Below are 23,696 nucleotides of genomic sequence, written 5' to 3' on the forward strand. Positions count from 1 at the left end.
TATTAGAATTAAAGGCTTATTTGTTAATAACTTGCTTTGAATAATAATAGCAACAACAACACCAATAATAATAACAGCAACAATAATAACAAGAATAAGAAGGCTGTAAAAATTGACATAATTGAATAAGGGTGCAAAAATTGACTAGTCTGAATAAGAATTATGGAAAAATTAACAAAATAAAAAATTATATATTTAAATAAAAAAGGGTGTAAAAATTTACTAATTTGAACAAAAAGGGTGTAAAAATTAACAAAATAAAAAATTATATATTTAAATAAAAAGGGTGTAAAAATTAAAATAAAAAAATTATATATTTAATTAAAAAAGGGTGTAAAAATTTACTAATTTGAACAAAAAGGGTGTAAAAATTAACAAAATAAGAAAATTATATAATAATAAAAAAAGTGTACCAATTGACTAATTTGAATAAGAAAGATGTAATACGCTACCTTTACTCTGTCATCTTTATGATTAAACAATTTACAACGACGAATGGCATTTAAAACCTGATCCGCTCCATCATCAACAACGTTGTGAGTGCAAATTGGAGGAAGTTCACGGCGCTGAACGAAACAGATGAAATAATATGTTAAATAAAATCGTACAATTGGTCAACATTGAAAGGGAAAAAAAAATTTATTTTGTGGTATTAGATATATATTTGACACAATTTATCAATTTTCAAACACTGGTAATGATATACAATAGATATTCAAAGAATTGATTTTCCATTTATTAAATTCCAAGTTAGTAAAAACTATCAGATAAATTACAGATTCTTTTTCAAATAATTTAGATTAGCAGGATCCGTGGAAATTCCATGTAACAAGAAATATATTTAATCAACAAATATGCTCCGATAAAGTTTATATTTTTCAGGATTATGCAAAAGATTTGATTTTGGACAGAAAAACCAATAAAGTGCAGCAAATATGAGTTTATTAATATTATATGAAAATAATATCCAGTGTATTTTAAACATAGAACTGATCCAAATGAGATAAATTAATAAATACTTTGAAAAAAAATTTCGGACATAATTTTTAAACAATTTAAAAAGCTTTTTCTAGAACTATCATAAAATAACTGACAAGTCTTCAGGGTTTGTTCATAAGTTAAAATAACAGAATATCTTTTGTCGTATTAGATATATATTTGACACCATTTCTCAATTTCCAAACACTGATCTTCAATTGATGTATTTAATTTCCAAGTTAGGAGAGAATATCAGATAAATCACAGATACTTTTTCAAATAATTTAGATTAGCAGGACCTGTGGAAATTCCAGGAATAAAAAATATATTTAATCAGCAAATATGCTTTGATAAAGCTTATATTTTTCTGGATAATGCAAAAAAAAAAAAAAAAAAAAAAAAAAAAATGTTTTTTTTTAACAGAAAAAAAAAAAAATGAGCATTTCTATGAAATTTTAAAATATAAAACTGATCCAAATGAGACAAATTAATAAGTACTAATAAATACTCAGAAAGTAATATTGTGCTACATAGTTCAATACGAATAAATATATGCAGGTCAGTAAAGACTGTAATTATACTGCATCAGCTATAAAGTTTTTTTTTTGTTTTTTTTTTCTACTAGATTTCAACTGTTAACTATTCTGGTCTTTTACCACTAAATCAATGAACATTTAAAAAAAAAAGAAAAGAAAAAAAAAAAGAAAAAAGAAAATCTCACCTGTGCTGCATAAATGCATCTCTTTAATTTCACAAGATCCTCTTCCAATAAAATGTCGCTTCCTTTCGGAATATTGCCTCTACAAGGAAAACACAGAACAAATGAACTTTTGTTGACTTAAAAAAAAAAAAACAAATCTATAATATAAATCTCACCTGTCTGTTTGTATGTATGTATGTATGTATGTGTGTGTCTACCTAAAATTTTTGACAGAGGCAACAGATTTTCACGAGATCAGTATCATTTTGAAGCTCAATCCTCCGGACGACAAATATTTAAAAATTGGCCCAAAACATTTATTCCTTCACCCTCAACTGGGCACTTTTCTGTAAGGAGGGGATCACTTTTTTCCTACCCTAACCATCTCCATCGTCCAAAAGATAAGCTACATTTTACAAACATTCATTCCTTGTCAATTCATACAAACCTACAAACATTTTACGAACATTCATTCCTTGTTAAATCGTACATACCTGCAAACATTCTACGAATATTTCACCGTAATATAAACTGTCAAATATCTCCATCGGACAATCCATTCTTCATTAAATCACATTCCATCCTACAAACAGTTTGCCGCTCCTAATACCTAATGGTAGTAAATAAAGTCGGTTCTCAACCTTCAATATTCGTTTGTCTTTAATTATATGGAGTCAGAATCTACACACTTCCAATGTTGTTCATTTCATGTATGCTTTGTTGTGACCTCTATGGCATCCTTTCCCACCCCTAATCCTTTTTATAAATACCAAGGCCATAATATTACACAATTTATCTATGTTCAACATATACATCTTCAAATAATTGAACAAGATCCTCTTCCTAAAATGTCGCTTCCTTTCGGAATATTGCCTCTACAAGGAAAACACAGAACAAATGAATTTTTGTTGACTTCAAGAAAAAAAACAAATCTATAATATAAATCTATTTATTATTCTATTTATGACATCTTATTAGATTTTAGAACAATTCATTTTAAAATGGCTAAAATCTAATTGTTATGCATCGGTGACTCCAAATAATCAACAATTATTCTTTTTTGCATTTTATATTTTGTGATTGGATAATCACATTTTTTTTTACTAGGTGTGAAAGGTGATAACGTAGGTACAAACGAAAGAAGAAGTGGATAATTATAAAGATTGTGTAGAGAAGAAAGATATTTACCGCATACATGTTTCTAAAAGACGTTCTCCAATTTGACTCACGATATGGTTGGTTGTGTCTTGCAACTGTTTTGAAATGGCCTGACCTCGGAGGGAGTCAACGTTGTAATTGTTGGTTCGCGTTGGGAAAATGAGGAAAGCTACGACTGTCATTTCGCTGCCATTTTGCTGGGAACAGAAAATGGAATAGTAACAAAAATATCTGAGATTTCTCATTTATCAAATATTGGTATCGACTACAAACTATATGCAGCGTGGATACAAAATATAAGTAAAAATATTGATGTCTTAAAAAAGTAATTAAATTATTGGTGTCTTTTTAAAATTAATAAAAATATTAATGTCTTTCAAAAAATTAACAAAAATATTAAAGTCTTTCAAAAAATTAACTAATATTTTGATGTCTAAAAAAATTAACAAAAACATTGGTGACTTTCAAGAAAAATGAATAAACTATTGGTGGATTTTAAAAAAAATGAATAAAATTATTGGTTTCTTTCAAAAACTTAACAAAAATATTGGTTTTGTTAAAAGCTCCTATTTGTGAAAATTATTTTTTATTTATATATAGCTTGCTTGGCAATAATGTAATTAACATTTCTATGCAATTTAATTGGTATTTGTTTCTTGTCAGATGTTCTTTTATTAATACTGGATTATTTTTATAAATGTGTTTGTACAAATTAGTTTCTATAACAAGCCCCTATAATTTGGGAAAAAGCTACATTTCCAACTAATTTTTTTAATTTTTTGTTACTTTTAATATTTACTATGTATACGTAGATATTTTTTTGCATTTTATTTATACTAGAATTTTGGGAACTATGCGCCAAAATTCTAATATACATTAATTTTATTAATACATGTTTTATTGTTAGTTCTTGATTGCAATGGTTACCCCGAGATTAGTCTTCTCCTCCCAAGCAAATGTATGCAGATTAGTCTATTTAGATAATATGAATTGCAAATGTAAATGTTATTTTTACAATGTGATTTTATTATTTGTATTGAACTATGTAGCACAATATTACTTTTGGGGTATTTATTAGTTCTTATTAATTTCTAATTTTGAGTCAATTCTATATTTAAAATACAATGGACACTTTTCATAGAAATGTTAATAAACTCATATTTGCTGCGTGTTATTGTTTTTTCTGCTCCTGAAAACTAATTTTTTGCGTTATCCAGAAAAATATCAACTTTATCAAAGCATAGTTGTTGATTAAATATATTTCTCATTATATGGAATTTCAAAGGGTCCTGTTAGTATTAAATATTGCATTTAGTTAATATATGTTTTATTGTTAGCCTTCGATTACAAGGTTAGTCTTAACTCCCTAAGCAGATATTTTGTGGATGATACGAATTACAAGTGTAAATGTTATTTTGATGAAATTAAAAAGATAAAGCACGAGTTTCCAGTCTCGTTTTTGCAACTTTAACAGAGAAACAAGAAATTAGGTTTACCTTGAGATGGTAGTTCAGTCGAGCCAAAGACTCGATGAACAGGTCGGCACCTTTGTTTGAAAACTCGTAACGCCCGGCAATAAACAAGTAGAGAGTCTTCTCCAAATCAAAGTCATAATGGCTGTCAAAAATGAAATTAGACATTTTTTTAAAATTCTTTTAAAAATGAAATCAAATCAACAGAAGTACAAGACATTTTTTTAGATAAGGGTTGATAATTTGGATCATTCAGACTATTGATCTCATTTTGGGTGTAATTTTCACAACGTTTTGACCAATGTAAACTCTGACATTCCTCAGGTGTATCCTTCAGAATTTTTATGCCAAACTTGGGAACACAAATAATTTATATTTTTAAAAAGTTAATTTTTTTTTAAATGAAAATTGCTTCAGACAAGACATAAAGCCATTTGATATAATGAGCTAGAAAAAAAAATTACTTTAAAGCTTTAAGGTAAAAAACAAAAACAAACAAACTACCCAACGATTTAATACACTTGGGTACATTGTTCTTGTTTCATCAGCCATGATTTGGTAGAAGTGTTAATTTATACTATTACAGTTATTATTTGAAGTTTAGACCATCATTGTAAGCTGATTATGTCTACAGAAGATTTAGATGCACCTTTTTTTCTTACATTATTCGAAATAAAAATAATTATTAAATTCTTTAGTAATAAATAATAATAGTCCCCATCCAGACAAGATTAGGTTTGAAGATTCCAAAATCCATACTAGAATTGGACACATGGACACATGGCATAATGGTTAAAAGCATTGGTTAACAATGTTCTAAATAACAGTATCCAAGCGATAATAACTAAGAGGAAATATAAATTAACATTTCTACTCGGTCATGGCTGACGGAATGAGAATAACCTATCCTTGTGGATTAAATAAAAGGTTCAGTTGAAAATTACATTTGAGATTACCAAGTTTGACATTAAGATTTCAAAGTTTGACTAGAAAGTTCCCAAGTTCGAAAGAATCTACCGAAAGAAGGTTGGAGGTTACATTGGCTGAAATGTTGTGAATAGAACAATCAAGATGAGACTTGCAGTTCGCGTAATACGAGATTTACAAAATGTTAGCATTCTATTTTTATATTTTCTTGAAAATTTAACAATAAATTCTTTGAATTTTACCAATTCTTAACAAACGTGTTCTCAAGATCAGGAGATACAAATTAAAAAAAATCTTTGTTATTAAAAAAAGGTCAAATATAAATCATCATCATCATCATCATACAATTGAAGATCATCATCCGCAATTCTTTCACAAATAAAAAGAAACAAAAGATAAAGAAAAAAAGGCAGAAGTCGTTTATTTCTTTTACACGGCATAAAAAAAAAATATAAAAAAAGATCAAGTAACATCATCATCGTCATCATCATTGTTGTCTATTTCTTTTTCACAAACACACACACACACACACACACACACAAACACAAGAATAAAAAAGAAAGAGAGGAGATGAAAATAGAATGTACAAGAAAGAAAAGAGCCAAAGTCGTTTTTACCCATAAAAATGGCCGCGGATGAAATCGTTAATTTTTGCTTTGTATCGTGCATGAAGGTTTTGAAATTCATGGATGGCACTGAATTTTTTGACATTCAACCCGTTCGGTGTGATAAGATCTGCAAATAAAGAATACAAAATATTTCGAAACATTCGTATGAAATCAAGCACAGGATATAAAATAACATGAAATTAAACATACTTTTAAGAAAACACATTGTGGACGTATTTTCGGCAGCCTCGTAACTCTGGCTTTCCCTACTTTGCAACAGAGTCCTCATGAAAAATACTTCTGACAAAGGAGAAAAAATTACGGTCCACTTGGATGTTAGTTTAATGTAAACGGTATCTAGAGACGACTTGAGAAATTATCTCTTTCTTTTCTTGTTGCCACGTCATTAATAAGGATGCCGGAGGTAAACGTTTCACCTGGGTTGACGTTATCTACCTGATAGTCTGAAGACACCAACCTTGCAGTAATTTTCAAGGAGGCTGTTTGTTTCTTTGTTGAACATAATTCATGATGGTTTTTGTGTTGGCATTCGTTTCGCTGATATCTTTCTATTAGGAATTCTTTCTAGAAGGATACTAGCCTGGGTACCCGGCGTTGCCCAGGTGTAAAACAAAACAAGTGTTAGTAGGCAGGCAGGTTCGAACCCGTGACGCGACGGCGGAAAAAGCAAGTGAAAGAAAAACTGACGTCTTACCGCTACGCTATGACGCGACAGGAAGTGAAAAGAAAAAGGCCACGGGGAGATAACTTAGTTTAACACGTCGACCCTCCCTCCCCATCTTTAATTCTAGCTTTTCTTCCTAAAAATCGAACCTTTTGCTCGGTATCATAACAAATTGTTTTTTCGCAGTAAAAAAAAAACAAAAAAAAACAAACAAAAAAAACTACTTGATGAAATTAAGTGAGATTTTTTTTTTCTCCGGAGAACTTCATTCCATAACGGATATGTACAATATAATCTTTTTGTTTTTTTTTCGATATTTTCATTTTTTAATGTCTTGATTAAACTGTACAAGTACCAATAGTATTCATGTCACATCAAGTTATTTTGTAGAAGGTTTTTATTCTTCAAGCTTTTTGTATCTCGTTCGTAGTGTTTGTTTTGCTTTGGTTGTTTTATTGTGGACTTTATCGTTTTTGTTCCCTGCCCTGCAGAACATGAATGAGTTTTGCAATGGGAGAGGGAAAAGGGTTACAGTATTAATGTTTGGTACATTTTAAGTCAGGGGAAGTGGGGGATAGAAGAAAGAGAAAGGGGAAATGGAAAGGAGGAAAAGGTGGGTTGTTGGTTTTGCAGAACATAATTAAGTTTTGCAAAAGGAAATAGAAAAACAAAAGCATCAATGTTCGGTGCATTTCGTCTCAGGAAGTCAATATCTTCAGACAGCCTGATCTGGTAGCACCAGAGAAAACTTGGAATCAAGTGATTGGACGCCACTATGTAGAGTAAAATTTGGAGACAGCTAACTTGCTGAACCATGAGAACTGGAGAGCGAGTTTACCTGCATTCATCCAGGATTGGGCTCAGCTGGCTCCTCCAGAACATACAGTGTCCCAAATAATGCAGACCATGCACAATGGTTTGCAGTAGCCAAAATAGTTACAGGTAGTTAATCTCGCAACCAGCGATGAACATTGTGGACCTACGGAATGGAGGTAGGTTTGATGTTGCATTTGATGGTGTGTGATCACTATGGCTATGACAACAGCATATTCTGATCATTCTTTTGACTCTCGAGTATATATCCGACACAGTTAATCAACCGAGAACCACATCACTCTATATAAAAGCATATAAGATATCAACAGATATACACTAGAGAGTAAATACAAAATGAAAAGATAACGCTGTTGTCCTAGCCCTAGTAATCACGTCTTTGGCTGGCCTTCTAGGTGTCTTCACCAATCTTGAAGTGATTCCGGAGCTATCGCTCCATGTATTCACTCACTCGTGTTGCGGCCAAATTGAGCAAAGTCTCCTCTTTAAAAGAGTGGTTGAGGGGGGATTATCCTGCATCACATCCAGATTTGTTGTGTATTGGAGTGTGCGCTTGCATAAGATCAGAAAATGTCTGACCCCCGAACAAGGGCAAAAACGACGTTAAATGAATAAAAAAAGAGGAGGAAGAAATAGCCAGCATTAATTATGACACCAAACTTTGGGCCTTTTTGATTTAGTTTCAATTTTTAGAAAAATTTTATTCTTCAGATTTCATTCAGTAATCATTCTTCCTGAGATGTTGTTAGCAAATGACTGAAGAAGCTTCTCCTTGATTTCAGTCATTGGACAGTTGGTTCACGTTCATGAAGAAGATGACGTTCATCACTCATAGCCTTAGAGATCTCTACTTGGCTGACAATTTCTCGTCTCACAGCTGCAGAAGAATATGTTGCAAAGACTATTTTATTTGTTAACGTCACAGCCTTTGTTCCCTTATTTTTACAAAGAAGACCTACCTGCACAAGTCAGGTTTCTCCTGACATGTTACTCGTCCAAAAATTGGTCATTTGTTCAACTCAACAAGGGTCATCTATCGACTTCCAAGTGTGAATCTGACATTTGAGATGAAGTCATTTGAAAACGATTCATTTTCGCATCTTCTTCCATCCTCAATACGTACCTGGTTTCCGACTAAGAAGATGCTCACTCTCAAGTCCCGTGATTTCCGATACTGTTGAAAAGACATCCGCGCAATGCACAGCCGATCTTTCCATGCAATAACGATGGTAGATTTGACGATCTCCAGCTTCTTTATCCACACCAAACTAACAGGTAAATAACAAAAACATTTATAGGAAACAATGTATGAGAAACAATTTATAGGAAATGATGTATGAGAAACAATATATAAGGGAGAATGTATAGGGAATAGTTTAGAAGATATAATTTATAAGAAACAATGTATAGGGAACAATTTATAACAAACAATGTATAGGGAACAATTTATAACAAACAATGTATAGGGAACTATTCATAACAAACAATGTATAGGGAACAATTTATAACAAACAATGTATAGGGAATAATTTATAACAAACAATTTATAGGGAACAATTTACAAGAAATAGTGTTTATGGAAAAATTTATAAGAAAATGTATAGGAAATAATTTACAAGAAGCAATGTATACGGAACAATTTATAAGAAGCAATATATAGGGAACAATTTATAAGAAGCAATGTAGAGGGAGCAATTTATAAGAAACAATGTATAGGGAACAGTTTATAAGAAACAATGTACAGGGAACAATATATAGGGAACAATTTATAACAAACAACGTATAGGGAACAATTTACAAGAAATCGTATTTATGGAAAAATTTATAAGAAAATGTATAGGAAATAATTTATAAGAATATATGTATAGGGAACAATTTATAAGAATCAATGTATAGGAAACAATTTATAAGAAGCAATGTATAAGGAAAAATTTATAAGAAACAATGTACAGGGAACAATTTATAACAAACAACGTATAGTATAGAGAATAATTTATAAGAAACAATGTATGGGGAACAATTTACAAGAAATAGTGTTTATGGAAAAATCTATAAGAACATGTATAGGAAATAATTTATAAGAAGCAATGTATAGGGAACAATTTATAAGAAGCAATATATAGGGAACAATTTATAACAAACAATGTATAGGGAACAATTTATAAGAAGCAATGTATAGGGAACAATTTATAACAAACAATATATAGGGAACAATTTATAACAAACAATGTATAGGGAACAATTTACAAGAAATAGTGTTTATGGAAAAATCTATAAGAAAATGTATAGGAAATAATTTACAAGAAGCAATGTATAGGGAACAATTTACAAGAAGCAATGTATAGGGAACAATTTATAAGAAGCAATGTAGAGGGAGCAATTTATAAGAAACAATGTATAGGGAACAGTTTATAAGAAACAATGTACAGGGAACAATATATAGGGAACAATTTATAACAAACAACGTATAGGGAACAATTTACAAGAAATCGTATTTATGGAAAAATTTATAAGAAAATGTATAGGAAATAATTTATAAGAATATATGTATAGGGAACAATTTATAAGAATCAATGTATAGGAAACAATTTATAAGAAGCAATGTATAGGGAACAATTTATAAGAAACAATGTACAGGGAACAATTTATAACAAACAACGTATAGTATAGAGAATAATTTATAAGAAACAATGTATAGGGAACAATTTACAAGAAATAGTGTTTATGGAAAAATCTATAAGAAAATGTATAGGAAATAATTTATAAGAAGCAATGTATAGGGAACAATTTATAAGAAGCAATATATAGGGAACAATTTATAAGAAGCAATGTATAGGGAACAATTTATAAGAAGCAATGTATAGGGAACAATTTATAACAAACAATATATAGGGAACAATTTATAACAAAATGTATAGGGAACAATTTACAAGAAATAGTGTTTATGGAAAAATCTATAAGAAAATGTATAGGAAATAATTTACAAGAAGCAATGTATAGGGAACAATTTACAAGAAGCAATGTATAGGGAACAATTTATAAGAAGCAATGTATAGGGAACAATTTATAAGAAGCAATGTATAGGGAACAATTTATAAGAAGCAATGTAGAGGGAACAATTTATAAGAAGCAATGTATAGGGAACAATTTATAAGAAGCAATGTATAGGGAACAATTTATAAGAAACAATGTATAGGGAACAATATATATGGAACAATTTACAGGAAAGAATGGATAGGAAACAGTGTATAGGGAACAATTTATAAGAAACAATGTATAGGGAACAATATATATGGAACAATTTACAGGAAAGAATGGATAGGAAACAGTGTATAGGGAACAATTTATAAGAAACAATGTATAGGGAACAATATATATGGAACAATTTACAGGAAAGAATGGATAGGAAACAGTGTATAGGGAACAATTTATAAGAAACAATGTATAGGGAACAATATATATGGAACAATTTACAGGAAAGAATGGATAGGAAACAGTGTATAGGGAACAATTTATAAGAAACAATGTATAGGGAACAATATATATGGAACAATTTACAGGAAAGAATGGATAGGAAACAGTGTATAGGGAACAATTTATAAGAAACAATGTATAGGGAACAATATATATGGAACAATTTACAGGAAAGAATGGATAGGAAACAGTGTATAGGGAACAATTTATAAGAAACAATGTATAGGGAACAATATATATGGAACAATTTACAGGAAAGAATGGATAGGAAACAGTGTATAGGGAACAATTTATAAGAAACAATGTATAGGGAACAATATATATGGAACAATTTACAGGAAAGAATGGATAGGAAACAGTGTATAGGGAACAATTTATAAGAAACAATGTATAGGGAACAATATATATGGAACAATTTACAGGAAAGAATGGATAGGAAACAGTGTATAGGGAACAATTTATAAGAAACAATGTATAGGGAACAATATATATGGAACAATTTACAGGAAAGAATGGATAAGAAGCAATGTATAGGGAACAATTTATAAGAAGCAATGTATAGGGAACAATTTATAAGAAGCAATGTATAGGGAACAATTTATAAGAAGCAAATTATAGGGAACAATTTATAAGAAGCAATGTATAGGGAACAATTTATAAGAAGCAAAGTATAGGGAACAATTTATAAGAAGCAATGTATAGGGAACAATTTATAAGAAGCAATGTATAGGGAACAATTTATAAGAAGCAATGTATAGGGAACAATTTATAAGAAGCAATGTATAGCGAACAATTTATAAGAAGCAATGTATAGGGAACAATTTATAATAAGCAATGTATAGGGAACAATTTATAAGAAGCAATGTATAGGGAACAATTTATAAGAAACAATGTACAGGGAACAATATATAGGGAACAATTTACAGGAAAGAATGGATAGGAAACAGTGTATAGGGAACAATTTATAAGAAGCAATGTATAGCGAACAATTTATAATAAGCAATGTATAGGGAACAATTTATAATAAGCAATGTATAGGGAACAATTTATAAGAAGCAATGTATAGGGAACAATTTATAAGAAACAATGTACAGGGAACAATATATAGGGAACAATTTACAGGAAAGAATGGATAGGAAACAGTGTATAGGGAACAATTTAAGAATGTTAATGTTCATATAAAAAATCTTTAGAAAAAACTGAAATATAAAAATAAAATAAATTATCATCAGTATTATAAAGCCGAGTTATTCAAAGTTTGTTTCTTATATTTTTTTTTATTTCAAAATATATGCTAAAATATTCCTCAGTTTGGGAAATTAAGTTACGCTTACAAAAATGCAAGACTTCCATTTTTAATTAGTTGAAGCTTGCAAATAATCCACCAAGTGCCCTAATTTTTTCTTGGCTTTTTGTCTAAGAGTGAAGTGTGGTATCTCTGCTGGTTTCAAATCAATAAATTTTTATCATTTTATTATCAGCAATGAAAAATTAAGTTTTAAACAAAATTAAAGGAATCGTTTTTGGAATCGGAAATTAGGTTCAAATTTTTCCAATTTCCATACCAACTCTGATATTTCTAATTTTTCCGATTCCGATTAATCGTCCCAACATTAGTATGTAGATAATAGTGCTCAATAATAAATAAAACTATTTGTTTCTATTAATATTTTTACTTACACAAAGCTTATTAAACTATGATTGAAACATATCCATTGATGTGTAGCTTTTGACATGATCATATAAATAAAAATATAATTATATATTTTTATTGTTTGAGCTGCAGTTTTAACATTGCACATGTTTACACATGTAGACTCAACACGTTGTAACAGAGTACGTCGCAAGGAACATAGGACAAGTAATAACTAGACTCCATTTTTTTTTTTAAACAGTGATCACCACTTATCAAGGCCCGGAAGCCACTCAGGGATAAGGGTTATTGCAAGTACATTACGTTAGTGTGGAGATTTGATGAAGTGTTTACTTAAGGGGGCGGTTCATTTGGAATTTGTTAACATTGGACTTGAAGACATCCAAGTTGTAGTCCGGAGGGAAGCAGGCAGACAGAACAGAGTTCCACAGGCGTGCAGTTCTAAGAAAGAAGCTCTGTTCATGGAATCCACGTTTTGATTTAGGCACAGATAAAGAGTGGGGGAAATTTTTCACAGTGGATTCGGCTAGACGGGTGTTTTTCATGAAAGATTGGCGAGGGGGGACCAGAGATTGGAGTTCAGACGAGCACCTGCCATGGAAATAACGATAAAATAAGGATAGGCTCGCAACGCCTCTTCTGTGGGAGAGAGGTTGCAGGGTAGAGAAAAGGGCATCCCCCACTAAGCCACGAAGTCTATTTTGTACTCTGTCAAGGCAGGATAGGCTGTTTTTTGCAGCTCCTGCCCAGATATGGCAACAGTATTCCATCCTTGGACGTACTTGGCTTTTATATAGATAGAGAATTGCATCAGTAGTGAGATATCTTCTGGAGTGGTAGAAGGATCCCACCATCTTTCCAGCGACCTTGGCAACAGACTTGATGTACGTGTTCCATTTCAGATCAGGAGTAACGACAGCATTTATTTCCTCATTCTCCCACCATGTGTGACTTCTCGTTATGGCTGTGACATCATTTATTTTTTTTTTTTTTACACAGTGATCACCACTTATTAAGGCCCGGAAGCCACTCAGGGATAAGGGTTATTGCAAGTACATTACGTTAGTGTGGAGATTTGATGAAGTGTTTACTTAAGGGGGCGGTTCATTTGGAATTTGTTAACATTGGATTTGAAGACATCCAAGTTGTAGTCCGGAGAGAGGCAGGCAGACGGAACAGAGTTCCACAGGCGTGCAGTTCTAAGAAAGAAGCTTTGTTCATGGAGTCCGCGTTTTGATTTAGGCACAGATATAGAGTGGGGGAAATTTTTCACAGTGGATTCAGCTAGACGGGTGTTTTTCGTGAAAGATTGGTGAGGGGGGACCAGGGATTGGAGTTCAGACGAGCACCTGCCATGAAAATAACGATAAAACAAGGATAGGCTCGCAACGTCTCTTCTGTGGTAGAGAGGTTGCAGGGTAGAGAAAAGGGCATCCCCCACTAAGCCACAAAGTCTATTTTGTACTCTGTCAAGGCATGATAGGCTGTTTTTGGCAGCTCCTGCCCAGATATGGCAACAGTATTCCATCCTTGGACGTACTTGGCTTTTATATAGATAGAGAATTGCATCAGTAGTGAGATATCATCCACGTGTTGCGAGGCTATATAAAGCATGTTCACGACTTAGTAATAAGGAAAACCATTATATATATATATATATATATATATATATATAAAACTACATTATTTATTTAAAACAAAGCAAAACAAAGCTCATACATTGGTGCAATAATTTGGAAGTCATGTAAGGATGTGTGATAGTGGCTTGTACATGTTGACCTCTGTGGAAGTGTGCACAAATAGAGGTTATAGTTCATACTTTACACGAGCGATATATAGCTTAATTATAAAAGTCTTGGATTGTTCATATTGTATTACCTCTACATGTAAGTATCTTACAGGTAACTATGTTTATACAAAAAATATGCAAGCCTACCTCACATTTCTGTTTGCTGCTCTTCGAGTGCATGCTTATGAAGCATGTGTTTATACGTGTGCACTGCTTGATGTCTAGCGAAAAAGAGGGAAAGTCAAGGGAAACAGAGGGCTATGTCAAAGGTCACATAGCTTCGATATGCATACATTTTCCTTCCCTGAAATCTCATTTTGAAAGAAGGAAAATGTTTCTATTCATTTTGGAGTGAACGACTTCAGAATTGAAAGCAAGTTGAAGTGAATAGCAGCAACTCTGTCTCTCGTTCTTGAGATGTATGCACCTTTCTGTTTAGTTTGAAGAAAATGTGAAAAAGGTTTTGAAAAATGCAAAATGACAAGAAGAATCATTTGAATGACTTCAATAAAGCTTAATGTAGTTTGCTTGAAGCATTGTGTAGCGTGTATATAAATGGAAATGTATGCGTATCAAAGTTATGCACGTGCTTCACTCCATGCGTGTGTGTGCTACTGCACACAGCTTGTTCTGTGTTTGGGTGTTTGATCTAGACAAAGCAAACTGGTAGGTATAAACAGCTCACTATACACGTCTCTAACATAACTTTTTAAAATTTTTTATAACTTTTTTATAACTTTTTAAAAATTAAAAAAAATTTTTTTTTATAACTTTTTAAAAATTAAACTAAAATTTTTTTATAACTTTTTAAAAATCAAAAAAAAATTTTTATAACTTTTTAAAAATAAAAAAAAAATTTTTTTTTATAATTTTTTAAAAATTAAAAAATTTTTTATAATTTTTTTATAGCTTTTTAAAATAAAAAAAAATCTTTTTATAATTTTTTTTCTTATAGTGATATTATTTTGCATTTTGTATGCATTTGCACGTGCATGTCCGTGTTTTGTTATGCAACACTGACTAGATTAAGTAAAAGAGCTAAAGACGTTAGGATTGTATACACAGGAATTAACCATCTTGGTATACCAGTTCCCATTTGATCAACAGTTAAGCAACATTGAGCCTGGTCAGTATCAGATGGGTGACCATGTAGAAATACCAGGCACTATATGTAGGAGAACACTGACACTTTCCTACAAGAACTGCGAAAATATAACTAAAATATAATTAAAACCGGAAGTCGGTTGGATCGTTAAATACGCTAACTAAGAAAAAAAAAAAGAAAGAAAAATCACATTGTGTTTTTTTTTTTTTGTTTTCTATTAATAAACTTACATTTTGTAAATTGTTGTAGAAATCTGTCTTGGCTGCACAGAGGTAACGCCCCAACAGCGTGGCATGGGTGGTAAAAATCGTGGCGCAGTCAACTTGACGTGTGTGGGTAAAAATCAAGCCGACGCCAGCCAGCCATTCATGGAAGTGCGAGATCACGATTGGAGGACAGGGTATATCAGGGAGAGCTTTTCGAAACTAAAAAGAAAAAGTCGAATATTAAAGAAAAAACAATGCAAAGAAAGCAAAATGTGAAGCCATGTCAAGTTATAAAGACTCAGAATTCGATTATACAGGCTGGCCACAAAGTCACGCACCAAAGAACTTTGAATTTGAATAAATCTTACTACTATAACTTTTTTAATTTTTTAACTTTTTTAATTAACATTGGTGCGTGACTTTGTGGCCACCCTGTATAAGATTTTAAAGGATCAAAGAGAAGTTAACGGTCAGTCAAAGACTAGAGTAATCTTACAGCGTTACTAGTTTACGATGACCAAAGTAATATCAGGTACAGATAAAGGTTTCTGAATTTGTGAGATGAGGATAGATAGTTTGTATTATTTGGATTCTTCAGACCACTCTCTTCCTCTTGGGTGCTATTTTCACGTTTCATTCGATGTAAGATCCAGCCTTCTTCAGATGTATCTTGTCAAACTCAGGAATCTTTCTGTCAAACTCGAGGGAATCTGCACAGAATTTCAAACAGAACTGTTTATTTAATCCACAGGGGTAGCATGCTCTTGTTCTGTCAGCCATAACCAAGTAGAAGTTTTAAGTAATTTGTGATTGTATTTTGAATGTTGCCTGCACTCCAAAAGAATGTAGCTTAGATGAGAACTAGATTTTACAAAGTACTTTATCCACTACGTCACAGGTCCTTCTACCCAGTCATGGCTGACGGAATAAGAACATGCTACCGCCGTCGACTAAATAAAGGGTTCAATTCGAAATTCTGTGCAGATTCCCAAGTTCAACAGAATGATTCCAGAATACCTCAAGAGAACAGTAATCTGAATAATTCAAGATTAATATTTGGGATGGCCAAAATAATGTTGACTCAAGATTAATGTTTTGGATGACCGTTTATAAGTAAACAAAAAGATTCTGAAAAAAGAAAATGCATTTAAAAAAAAAAAGAAAATGTTAGAAAGCGGATAACTTACTTCGGCAAGGAACCAGGCTACCAGTGCCCCAAAGATGACAGCATCGTTTGCCTCGCGGTCGTGCCAAGGGATACCAATTCCTGCAAGCTCCCATAATTCCTGTTTGAAAGCATCCAGCTTCCAGGCAGCAGAACCAATATCAAAGAGGACAACTTTGGGGTAGCCCTCGATTAGCCATCTTCCAAAGTAAACCTTTGAAACAAAGCAAATAAAATAAAATTTCAAATGAAATTTAGAAGAATGTTTATTTAAAGAATTTTACTAAATCAATAAAATAATATGGCGGCCGGGGAGGGGGCATTTTTGTAATGTCTACATGTTTATTTATCTCCATATCAGACGGGTTGACTCAAAATCAGTTAGGCCCTGTCGGTGGGGCATTAGAATACACCGACTGTTCCCCTGCAAAGGGTAAAAGTCCCTCAATGGGGGTCCTGGATATGACCTTAAACTATATCCAGTGGTGAGGCCCCAGCTTGTGGGCTTTGGGGAGTGTGGAGCCACCCTTTAATTACCATTGCTCCCAAGTTTACTCTGACTCGGAGTGGTAGTACCTGTTAGGGTCCCAACTATGGGTTAAATAGAAACCGACGTGAAAACAACAAATATATTCTATTAAAAAAATTTTTCTTCAAAATCTTAGGATTCGGCATTAAATAACCCGAAAAGGGTTGCTATGCCGTAAAACAAAAACAACCAACCAACCAATCAAAATCAGTTAGGAGTTTGAAAAACCAGAGCACTAGATGGGCATTCTGGCCTATGAAAAAAATTTCTGAGCTACCCTATTGATATAACCCAGTAGGGGAGTGTCAGGTGATTAACAATAAACTAAGCCATCTTCCAAACTAGACCTTATGAAAAAAAAAAAAAAACATTCTAAGAGAAAATTAGAAAGATTTCTTCTGAAAAAAAAATTTAGCAGATCAATACCACGGGTGGAGGGGGTGATGATAGTTTACGATTGTTCAGAAGTTTTCTTATCTTGGTATCATTGGAGCACAGGGAGGAGCAGGTGCTGGTGTGATTGCAAGAGTTAGGAGTGGATGGAATAAGTTCAAGGAACTTCTGTCATTACTAATTAGTAGAGCATCAACACTATCGACCAAGAGAAAAGTTTATCAGGCATGCATACACAACATTATGATGTATGGAAGTAAAACCTGGGTTGGAGACATGCGTTGCATGAAGAATTTCAGATGAAATTTAGAATTTTTATTTTTAAAGAACATTAGTAAATCAATAAAAGCATATGGCGGGGTGGGGGCATTTTCGTAATGTCTACACGTTTGTTTACCTCCATATCAGACGGGTTTGATTCAAAGTCAGGTAGGAATTTGGAAAACCAGAGCACGAGATTCTGGCATATGAAAAAGATTCCTGAGTCACCCCATTGACATAAACCGTTAGGGGAGTGTCAGGTGATTAAAAATAAACTAAGCCCAACTCAAAGAGAGGAGGCAAAGCCTGGGAGAGTGGAACTCCTAGGACTAAACAAACTGCACAGCCTGAAGTTCAACCAGTTTTACTTGGCAGCCATTTCATTAAACTGAAACAAAATTTTTATAGGCCGGATGGGTAATAGTCAGCTAATGTACTTCCTACCTTCCAGTGTGTCTGCTACCGGAAGTAGTGACAAAGCAAATCAGTTCTTTTGCTTTTTTTCTCTCACACCTATATCTCTCTTGTGCACATACTCATTTTTATTATGTATTTCCGATCGCTCCCTTTTTTTTTTTTTTTTTTTTTTTTTTATTTATTGAAAATTTTTTTCAGTCTTATTTTAATTAAGAATTATTGAAATTAGTTTTATTATATTTTTAAGGAATTATTGAAATTAGTTGGTGCTTTTTTTTTTTAAGAATTATTGAAATTAGTTGAATTTATTTTATTTTTAAAGAATTATTGAAAACACTTTTTGCTCTTTTTTCTTTTAAGAATTATTGAAAACAAAATAAACATTTATTATATATCTATCTATATATCTATAAAAGTGAACGCGTGTGTGTGTGTGTGTGTGTGTGTGTGTGTGTGTGTGTGTGTACGTTTCCTTACGCAATAACTGTCAATTTTAAGTCTATAGGCTCGAAATTTGATATACAGGGTGCTGAGATTTGGGAAAATCTTTGTAATCAGTTTTCGGCCAGAAATTTGGCTATTAAAAGGTCAAAGTTCAACGATTTGATCTTTGAGAACTCTACCAAACTCCTCTGCCAATTTTGGGTATAAACACTTGAAATTTTAGATATAGGTTCTTTGGACATGGATCTAACTTGATAACTTGATTTGAGCCCAAAACAATAAATGTTAAGGGGTCATAATAGGGGTCAAAGTTAAAAAAAATTACCGTTTTTCTTTTGTTTTTTTTTGCTCAACATACACCTCCAAACACCCGAATTTTTTAATCTCTACGATATTTTAACTTTTAGACGTAATCCACTACACTAGTTTACTCTAATTTATTTTTTCTCTCATAAAATGTATATATATGTATATATGATATCTAATTTACATAAGGAAACATGCTGCTCTCCCCCATCATTATATATAGCCCCAATCCTCCGACTCTCTCGTCAATGACCATCCCTCTTGAAGAAGCCCGCATAAATCGGGCGAAACGTTAAGTATCCAGGTCCTGCCACCTCCATTTTATTTCATATATATATATATATATATATATATATATATATATATATATATATATATATATAGTAAGATGATTGATAATTTATAATTAAAATTAAAAATCGGTTTCATAAGAAGGAACACAACAAAGTTAATAAATTATACAATCGTTTCAGAAATGATGTTTTTATTGAGATAGACATTAAGTCATGGACAATAATTTTAACATATTTTTTTTTAAACAAAGTCTCCACATTAGCAAAAATATTGGGTGTTTTTTTTTTTTTAAAGACACCAAAAATAAACCTAGCATTATATATATATATATATATATATATATATATATATATATATATATATATATAAACTGGGTGCCCAGCATTACCCAGTAGTAAAATACATTTAACTATGATATTTTAATTTATGCAGATTCCATACATATTATTACAGAATCAATTTTCTATCGATTATTGTACTCAATATATATATAATAGTGATTTCAAAAGTAATAAAAAATATGATTTGGGTGCCATCAGCTAGAATCGAAACCAAAACATATAGCATTCCAGCCTTAGTCATTACCGTTTGAACTATCATCAGATGGATAAAAAAAATAGTTAAAAATGAACTGACTATAATGTATAAATGTGTATTTGTGCATGCGTACAAGAGCACTCTAAGTCGACTGACACGTGCAAAGTTCTAAGGTTTTTCAGTTTTCATCTCTTAGTAGCTATTTTTATTGGCTAAAAACCCATAAAAGAATGTATAACTCAATAACTTGAGTTTTATTTCTTCCGCCCGTCACACCAATTATTTCCTGGGCAAGGTTAACACTTTTGTCCAAACTTCCAACTTCTGTACACGTAACGCACCTTCTCTCAACTCCCAACGTACTTCTGCTAATTCAACTTATTGCTTTGAAATCCAACTTCAAAATGAACGATCCTCTCAAAAATCAACCCTCTTTTATCTCCAACCAGGAGCATCTCATTTGCATATCGGGTGGTCACATTGCAGGCATATAAAGAGATAAGGCAGCCATTTTTGTTTCTTTCTTCTTCATTCATTTCATTCCACGACTGACCCATTGAATTATGCACACGTGCTAATTAGGTAAGTCGCAAATTTCCCTACAGATTGGTTCACAAAAATGCAAAAATTTGAGCCATCTGGTACGTCTCGGCGGAAATACAGTTTAAAAAAAAAAAAAAAATGAAAGCAGGTAGACACACAGACACAGTGAGTTTTTACATGAATGTCAAGAAATTTTATTTTAACAAAAATGTTTTAACTATTTTTTTACTTTTTTATATTGCTACTTCGCCCCAAACAAGGCACAGTGCCACTTGGATATAAGGGGCTACTATTTGAAACACAATTTGCAGGGACGCTATGTAGGGAGTTGAGCAGCAAGATGCCTGTTCATATTACACTTGAACTTCTGCATGCCAGTACAGTTAGGTAAGCAGGAACCAGGGAGAGAATGCCAAAGTCTAACAGTTTGAGGGAAGAAACTATTAGAGTAAAAAAAAACATTCTGGGAGGCATCTAGAGATCTTTACTATGTAGAGGTGGGATTTTGCTGCCTGTCAGGTTTATAAGGGGTATTTACGCTGATAGGGTACAAGGGCTTGGAGTTTGTCAGAACATCTATTAAAATAGTTGTAAAATAGGCACAGAGATGCAACATTTCATCGATAGGACAGCGGTTGGAGTTTAGTTGACAGAGCGGAACCTATCAAGTCGGCGATTCTTTTTTAAACCTTGCCTAGGAGAGAAAGCCAAGAAGCAGCATTGAATGTTACCATCCATTTATATCCCTATTCCACTATAGACTGGAGGTCTTCCTCTAATGTTTCAGCCATTTCCTTTGAAATGTGTTCATTCGTTTTCCCTTCATGTCTGTTATAAGGCATTGTGTCATCAGCAAATATACCCATCTCGGATACAATTTCATCAGGTCTTTTATTTATCTCTTTTCTCTCAGGTTCATTGTTATCATTCCCTCTCATGTTTTCCTTGGCCGGCCTCTGCAAATTGGACCTCGTACCTCAACTGTTCTACATTTACTAACTCAAGAACTCTCATCCATTCTTTCAACACACATGCCCGAATGACAAGAAAACTATTTGAACTAAACAGATTGTTCAAAGTGACCCAATTATTAGCACACCTCACTCGAATTCCTTGGTATTTCATTGATTTGATAACACTTCTGTATATTGAGGTTCCATTCTTTTTTTTTTTTTTTTTAACTTTTTAAATCATTAGTATATATATATGCGGTCCAATATAATATAATAATAAATACAAAATCCGAATTAATCAAAAAATCATCTTTAAGCATATTTTACAACTGGGCAATGCTGGGTGGCCTGCTAGTGTGTGTGTATGTATATATATATATGACTACTCCATTTAATCACATAAATTAATATACGAAAGTATAAATTTATGCGTAAACTTTAAGTATTTACTTCAACAGTGCTCAATACGTAGGTAGAGCTAGTTAGTAAATTATAAAGTATATATATTGCAATTAAACTACACAGAATATTCCGTGTTTCATCCACGCTAGGATTCATAAGCCTGATGAATCCGAGCGTGGATGAAATGCAGAATATTTTGTGTAGCTGTATTGCCATATATATTTTATAACTTACTCCCAAATAGATCCTAAAATTTGAAACCTCAGAGTGCAGAGCTACCTGCTTTTTTCCCCGCCAAAACATGACGACTTTAACACCCGACAAAGGTCGGAGGTTATATCAACCGAAACAAGTACAGGTAACACCCAAGATGGGAATAATTGTCCGATTAATCTAATTAATAAAAACATTAAAAAAAAAAACAAAAAAAAAACAAAAAACAAAAAACAAAAAAAACTGTTATACAATTGTTTTATTTTTTGCCAAATTAATTGAATTAAACTGTAAACATGATCCATTTATTGGTACAACTTACGCGAATTCCTTGGTTTTCCATTGATTTGATAACACTTCTGTAGACATAATACTGAGGTTCCAAGATCTCAACTTCGGTACGTACGCATTCTTCATTGTACGGACCCAAAAGACAGAACTGCTCTCCAAGTTCTTCAACCGTAACGGGTGCTTTCGACTTGATCACTGTGTAAATACCGCCAACTGAAGAACAGAAAACAAAAATTATTTATTGGAAAAATTTGTTTAAAAAACATGTTTATGTACACATATATAAACAAAAATATTAAAATAGATATAGCCCACGTTAGCCATCCTTATGCCTTGATTAATAGGAGTGAATAATGTACATGCAAATATATAAACAGTGTATTATTTGGATTATTCGAACTACCGTTCTTATTTGGAGTGTTATTCTCGCAACGTTTCGGCATGTCTTGTTGAACTCAGGAATCTTTCTGGTCAACTCGTGACCCATGGCATAACAGATAAAATACAAAGTAAAAATTCAGTTCTAAGTAAAACTCTTCTGGAGGTTCAAGGTTCAATCCTTGGTGAAGGCAATACTAAGAAAATACGATTGCAAATCGTTTAGGACTTTTACCCAGTCATGGCAGACTGAACAAGAGCATGCTACCCCCATGGATTGAATAAAGGGTTTCATTCAAATTTTCATGTAGATTTTAGAGTTTGCCAGAAACATTCCCAAGTTCAACAAGATACACCTAAAGAAGGTTGGAGGTTACATCAGCCCAAAATGTTGTGCAAATAACACTCAAGATGAGAAACATAGTCTGAAGAATCCAAATAATATGAATAATCAATCCTCATCTCAAAAAATCAGAAACATGATATAAATAGCATGATAAAATATACATACAGCAAGAAATTACATTTTATTATCCATTAAAAATATAAGACCAACATTTAATATGACAAGAGAAAAAAAAATGAATGAATGATCAGTTATTAAGAACAAAAGCTACTCAAGGGATATATATACGACTTGCGTGCCATCAGCTAAAACAAATAGTCCTCCAGCCTTAGTCATTACCGTTTGAGCTATCATCAGACTGATAAGAAATAGTTAAAAATGAACCAGCTTTAACGTATAAATGTATATTTGTGCATGCGTACAAGAGCACTTTAAGTCGACTTATGCCTGTCAAGTTTCAATATATATTAAGATTTCTACCCAGTCATGGCTGACAAAATGAGAGTATGCTATTCTTGTGGATTCAATAAAGGGTTTTATTTGAAATTCCATATAGATTCAAAAGAAAGATCCAGAGTTCGACAGGATGCACCTAAAAAAGGTTGGAGATTACATCGGTCGAAACAAGAATAAA

General features: G+C 32.3%; 1 protein-coding gene across 1 annotated transcript in view; it reads right to left on the bottom strand.

Moving 5' to 3' along the window:
• Window positions 1-23,696, bottom strand: part of LOC145260643 (glycogen [starch] synthase-like) — a 95,811-nt gene that overhangs the window by 21,174 nt on the left and 50,941 nt on the right. The window contains exons 2-10 of the mRNA XM_080118969.1: window positions 22,370-22,551; window positions 16,778-16,969; window positions 15,615-15,809; window positions 8,486-8,630; window positions 5,853-5,970; window positions 4,333-4,453; window positions 2,867-3,033; window positions 1,700-1,778; window positions 453-566 (exon numbers count right to left, since the gene is read on the bottom strand). Of these exons, the coding sequence (XP_079975095.1) occupies window positions 453-566; window positions 1,700-1,778; window positions 2,867-3,033; window positions 4,333-4,453; window positions 5,853-5,970; window positions 8,486-8,630; window positions 15,615-15,809; window positions 16,778-16,969; window positions 22,370-22,551 (1,313 nt within the window). The remainder of the gene's footprint in view (window positions 1-452; window positions 567-1,699; window positions 1,779-2,866; window positions 3,034-4,332; window positions 4,454-5,852; window positions 5,971-8,485; window positions 8,631-15,614; window positions 15,810-16,777; window positions 16,970-22,369; window positions 22,552-23,696) is intronic.

This window comes from Euprymna scolopes, chromosome 36 (genome assembly GCF_053919585.1).
Source record: "Euprymna scolopes isolate OS-2025 chromosome 36, ASM5391958v1, whole genome shotgun sequence".
In the NCBI taxonomy this organism is placed as follows: Eukaryota; Metazoa; Mollusca; class Cephalopoda; order Sepiida; family Sepiolidae; genus Euprymna; species Euprymna scolopes.